Source organism: Puntigrus tetrazona, chromosome 8, assembly GCF_018831695.1.
Source record: "Puntigrus tetrazona isolate hp1 chromosome 8, ASM1883169v1, whole genome shotgun sequence".
NCBI lineage: Eukaryota > Metazoa > Chordata > Actinopteri > Cypriniformes > Cyprinidae > Puntigrus > Puntigrus tetrazona.
This window is the reverse complement of record NC_056706.1, coordinates 21943525-21949670: the sequence shown is the minus strand read 5'-3', so window position 1 is coordinate 21949670 and position 6146 is coordinate 21943525. Positions and strand designations below refer to the sequence as shown.

Below are 6146 nucleotides of genomic sequence, written 5' to 3'. Positions count from 1 at the left end.
GACAAATAATTTTTTTGGCCAGCAGAGACCCAGCCTGTAAAGCCTGATGAAGTAGTGTTTGTTACTATTTTAGTAGCGCCTAATGGCAAAGAATGAATTAGCATTTTCATTTAGACCAACAAGAAAAGATCATCGAGTCGGCGGGCAATATGCTAACATGACTGAGGTTAACAAGATGGGATTCGTTTTAAAAATGACTCGTTTGATTGATTCAGATTCGACTCGTTCTCGTGACTTTATGAATGGTGTACTTTCAGATTTAAAACGTGTTTTCCCTCACTTAGAGCCGTGTTACAAACTGTGTTGCAAATCCAGAACAGAGGCAATTCTATTCTAATCTTTAATTCTATTAAGTTAGCTGTACGTGTAACGAACCATCAACCATGCCAATAATATAGAACCTTTATTTAAATTCAAGTCTTGACAACAGTTTCAACTATGCTGATATATACTACCAATAAAGTTCATCAATTTGTCATCATCCTACTCCCTGCAGTTGGTCTCCGTGCCTCTAGAGGCCCCTGTGTTCCCCTCTGCCTTAGTTCTTCCTCGTGTGTCCTTGTTAGTGATATCTAGGTCACCTGTGCCTTGTTTCCCATTGGGTATTTAAGTTGTGATTATTCTCCTTGTCCTTTTTGAGTCTTGGCTGTGAGTTCCTGCCTTTTGTCACCTAGTCCTTTCAAGCTACCTCAACTAAGGTGTTCGTGGAGTTTTCTTTGTGCAATTCACTGGTTTTGTTTTCTCCCCTCGTGGAGTTTTTATTTTTTGTTCAAGTGTCTGTTCCTAATATTTGCTCTGTTACCTTTGCTCTGTTTTTGCAGAGGTTTTTTATTAAATCTACGTTGTCTGGAGTTCTGCCTAGAGCGTTTCATTTGGGTCCGATACTACTGCCCTTGTGGGCTTGACCTTGAGTCTCAACGCTGACCTTGAGTCTTGTGATGCAACTGCTACGAAGAATTGTAAAGAATGATGTAGGCCTAGTTTTTTATGTAATTCTTCAATTCTTCAATTTACCCGCATCATTGCGGTAATAACATTTACGTGCAGAATTCTGCTCTTCCCACATGCCACACACAGACAAAAACCTTGCTTCGAAATATGCTTGAAGTCTCATTTTATTGCGTAATGTCAAAAACAAAAGTCTGCACTCGAAACAAAATCCTTGTTTTTCTGTAAATGGCATGAAAAAAATAATAATACTGCTGTCACAAATAATATGTGGCCACATACTACTGTAGGTAGAAGATGGCTATTATTAATGTCTTAAACTATTAAAGTCTTTCGGCCCTCATGTGTAATGTGCAGGGCCGAGTTCAATTATGTTTAAAGACGAACACCTAAAAACAGAAACTCCCCATTTGTTTAGAGTGCAAAGCTTTTCTGAGATTTGGAAGTTGTTGGGTTTTTTTTTTAAAATGGCATATGGCTGACATTTCTGAGGGGTAGGTTGTCCTGGGACGCCTTGCAGTGGGGTTGAGACACATATGTTTCATTGTGAGTCGTCCTGAAGTCATGTTTGCTGCGCAGGGGCCTGATGTGACTGTCTTTAACCTAGTAAGAGATCAGCTGGGGTCAGCTCAGAAATAGCTGTCGGCATAATCATTGCAATTTAATGGACACTTGAATTGTGCCGTCAAATTATTACATACCAAATATAGTTTTTTACATATATATAAATGCACACACGTGCATGTGTATGTATTTTAGAAAAATCTGTTATGTTTATATATTAAATATATTTATAATATAATTTATATGACTATAAATATAGGCATGTAAATATTTTCATATATATATATATATATATATATATATATATATATATATATATAGTAGTATGTGTGTGTATTTATAATAAATATACACATAATACACAAATATATTATGTAAACGATTAATCGTGATTATTTGTTTGACAGCACTACTTTTAATTAAACTACTTGTCCACTACTATTATGGTTTTAAACACATTTGCATGGGAACGGTGTAATAAAAATAGAATTATAAATTAAAATATAATAGTATTACTTCTCATGGACTGGATAATAAATGTAAACTTTCACCTGCTGAAGCTGACTAGGGCTCAGTTCCTGTCTTCTGGAGTTCAGGGGGACAAAATCTTTTTGCATGGTTGTAAGCATCTGATCCAACTCTAAAAATACAAGTAGGTTATTAGATAATAACGGTAATACTTTATTTTATCGTCACGCCTATTAGTTGCTTATTTGCAGGCATACTAGTACAATATTACATAGAGTATTTTTATGTATGTTTAGTGTACTTTTAAGTTAAGTAACCTATGTAGTAAAATTTAAGTGAAATTGTACTAAAAAAACATCATTTCATATGACTGAACCAACCTGGCAGCATCCGTCACATCAGTAAATAATATAATTTAGGGACAGATCAAGTAAAACTCTGCCCATATACACTTTTTAACAGCGTGAGGTTAATGTGACGCAGCCGTAGGTAATTATTGTGAAAATACAGGTTAGTAATCTCGCTACCTTGCTCGAGGATGTGGCTGGGTGGGAAAAGCGCCGGCTTGAGACGGAGCGCTGTTTTTGACGGGAACTGCTCCTGTGATGTTGTGCTGTAGTATTTTCCAGCCAGATCAGGCCTCCCGAACGTAACACTGCTCAGTGTCCTGATACTGGGTCCGTCCACATGCACTGGGAACTCAGAGCGGTTCATCTGATAAAACAAGTTAGAAACGACTCACTTTGTGTTATTGAAATGCAGGCCAGAGTGCAGCCGGTCACACACCTCTGAGAGGAAGGACTGGTTTGTTGTTGACACTTTGTCCTGGTCGCCTGTTAGCTTCTCTCCTTTGAACACAGAGCTGAGAGTCGGGCATCTCCGCTCCAGGCGAACCGGGCCTGGTAAAAACATAAAAAACATTTTTTTAGAAAACTATGAACTCCTTTCTAAAATATAAAGGCAGCTATACAGATTTGAATATGCTTCTGACTATTTTAAGGTGAGGTGAATGGGGTAAAAAAAATTAACCCGTCGTTGATTGATTACACTGATAATTGCAAACATTTTTTGTATTTTTAAGTTTTCTAAAATATGAAGTTTAAATATGCAAATTATGCATTATTTCACAGATTTTTGCATCCATTTTTAAAACTAAAATCTAAGCATTAGATTAATTCAGTTTCAAAATTTGCATTTAATTTTTTGACGTATTAGAGTCAAAAGTTTTTACAGAGTTTTTAGTCTCTCCGTAATTCAGAAAATACTTAGAATAGACAGAAAACAATTATCAAGCACACTATATACGAACCAGTCCCTCTGTTAAAAAAACTTCAGGATATAGACAGAAATAAAAATGTAAAGTTTGGTGTTTGTGTTAACTGAAGTGGAAATGTATGGCTCAGTGTAGGAGAAAAAAACTCATTTGGAGAAAACAGCCTTTAAAAATATGTTTTCTAACTGAAATCTATTTATACAAATAGATGAAGTGCTATGAAAGAAACTAAAATAGCCCAAAATCTCAATTTCTGATTTGACAGGTGCATGAAAAAACTGGGTTTTGTAGTAAAAATACAACGTGATGTGTTCAAATACTGCACTTTTTCTATGGCATAACGAAAAATGATTGTACGAACCGCATTCGTGTGAAGGAAACTCCTCAGAAGACGCTGTAGTCCATTCGTCATCACGGACTTCCCGAAGCTTGAAAGGCTGAGTCTTCTTTCTCTTGTAAAGCAGGCTTCCGGGGCTGTTAAAAAATGAAAAGATTCTTTTCAGAGCTTGATTTATCTATGAAGACACAAATGTGCGTGTTTCGTGTCGGTCAGTACCTGCGGTCACCTGACTGTCTGGAAAAGCTGGAATAAGTAGTTTGCTTGTCTTGTATTTTACCTCGATCTCCCATCGGTACAGCTGAATGCTGAACCCGTTGCTGAATGAAATAAAAACCATGTTACTGATCTGCAACTTTAATGACTCCTCCGAATGATTGCTCTTGCAAAACAATTAAATACCAGCTAATTGCTGTGCAAAACTGCTCTTTTTATTCTTTCAAACAAATAACACGAATGCGTAAATTAAAGACATTAAAAACATACATTTTAGCATTGCATCTTGATGTTAAATCCACTATTGCTATATATAGTCACATAATTGTTTCTACACGGTATTTAGTGCAATTACATCAGAAGCAAGCATTATTTTAAAGTAATTCAAATTGCAGACAAAATAAGGAGTATCCCTTATAAAGGCATTCAGTTACAGTAATTAATTCACTTGTGAATGCATTACACACAACTTTACCTTCTCTGTGCTGTCCAGAGGAGAAAGAGGAGGACACCCGCGGTACAAGAACTGCTCTCGATAACTACAGTCATATCTGTTCTTTTTCTCCTGCCTTAGACTTGATCCAACACCTGATTCACGAAAAATAAAACACCGTCCATTTAAAAAATGGCAAAAAACAAAAAGGTCAATATGAGCGTGCAGTATACTGACCTGGGCTCCCTGGTTCTTTTGCGTAGAGGATTGGAGACACCTCATGTTTGGTGTAACTGGATCTGTATGTCGGCTCTGGATATTTTTCCTCCGGCACCCTAATTCTGACTTTGGTGACCGGTCGAACAAGTTTGGCTTTGGATATAGGCAGGGGCTTGAAATCAGAATGAGTGGTCACAAAGTCTCCACTCTTGTCCCCGGAGGTCATTTTAAAGTTTGTCCTGTGTGTTGTGAGGTTGGTTGTCTTAGGCTGAACGACAGGGATGGAGCTGCTCTCAGTGAGTCTGAAGTGGCTCTTGGTGGTGGATTCATGAATGGCATCGGGTTTATACAAAAATGGCAGATTTGAAATTCTCCGGCAATGCATCTTCAACCTTGCAGGCTGCAGATACAATGTAAAAATGTGTGAATAAAGGCTTTTGAAAGCTTCGAAATGGCTGTTAATTTCTGATCAACAATAATTCTAAATAGAACCGCGCGTCATAAGGCTGTTATTACGCCGAGTGGGCGGGGCTACGCAACGGCTGATTTCATTGGTTTATAGCAGCAGATGAATCTTGAATGTGCGCGTGAATCTCAGCGCACGGATTTGTGAATGATTTTGGGCGTATGCTATAGCAGAAATATAAATGGGTGAATCTGTAGACTCTTATTATATGTTTTGCAACCGGTGTCACACTATTAAACGGCTGCGTACTTGGTTGGAACTACGGCTTTGGACGTGTGGTGCAGTTTCTTGTTACAGGCTTTAATAAATAAATGCACACATTAATGCGCAAGAAGCAAGCTAACGTGAATTACTGTCTAAATTCAAAAAGCGTTTTAATTATGTATTTTTGCGCGTCCTTTCTGTTTTTGAAAAGTGCGCATGCGCACAAACGGCTAATCAAACCCCGGAGCACGGCGTAAGAAGGGAATCAAAGATCAAATAAAGCATAATGACAGCGGACGAAACATAGTAAATTAGTCACTATGCGCCATGTTCAATAAAGCAGCATCTCGGAGATCTCTTAAGCATTTAAATATGATCTTTTTAAAATTGAAACAACAAAAATGCACAAGCAAAACGAACCATTTGCAGTTCGGAGACGATAATGTTTTGTTTCCAAAACAATACCAGAACACGCCACTCAAAATAAGTGCATATAACATTTTATTTATGAGTGGTCCATCTTCAAAAAGATCCCCCTTCCAACACCACTGGTTTCTCTCATTTAGTCTAACTTTACATAACATTTTGTGGGCATTTATATATTTACGTGCACACATCATGTCTACTTTTTGCTACAGTTCAGCTGTAATAATGGCTGTTTTTGTTTTTTCATATTAAGTCTCTAAAATGTAAAATCAAACTACAATTTTTCATACATTTGAACTGTTACTGTTAAGAATCGTTTGTGAAGTTTACAACACGTCCTTGGGGTTTTAGAAACATTTATAATATATAAATGTATAATACAAACAAATATAATACAAAATAAAATAATAATATCAAAACAAAGATTCAGAATATTTAAGGTTAGTACTTGGATAGAAAATAGCAGCGATAATTACGAAGATCAAAAGTTTCACACATGGAATGTAAACTCCAGTCCGTGTTTCTCGCCGCTCCGCTGACTCGAGCTATAACTAACTCCAGTCCGGGTTTTCAGTTGATCCGCTGTCTCGAG

General features: G+C 37.1%; 1 protein-coding gene across 1 annotated transcript; it reads right to left on the bottom strand.

Moving 5' to 3' along the window:
* Positions 1 to 1107: 1107 nt before the first annotated feature.
* si:ch211-198o12.4 (uncharacterized protein LOC555550 homolog) lies at positions 1108 to 4852 on the bottom strand. The gene is made up of 8 exons (XM_043246220.1): positions 4477 to 4852; positions 4282 to 4394; positions 3810 to 3910; positions 3615 to 3727; positions 2767 to 2879; positions 2508 to 2694; positions 2064 to 2152; positions 1108 to 1551 (listed from the first exon to the last, which is right to left on the bottom strand). The coding sequence occupies exons 1-8, from the start codon at positions 4841 to 4843 to the stop codon at positions 1411 to 1413; spliced, it is 1224 nt and encodes a 407-aa protein (XP_043102155.1). The 5' UTR covers positions 4844 to 4852; the 3' UTR covers positions 1108 to 1410.
* Positions 4853 to 6146: the final 1294 nt, after the last annotated feature.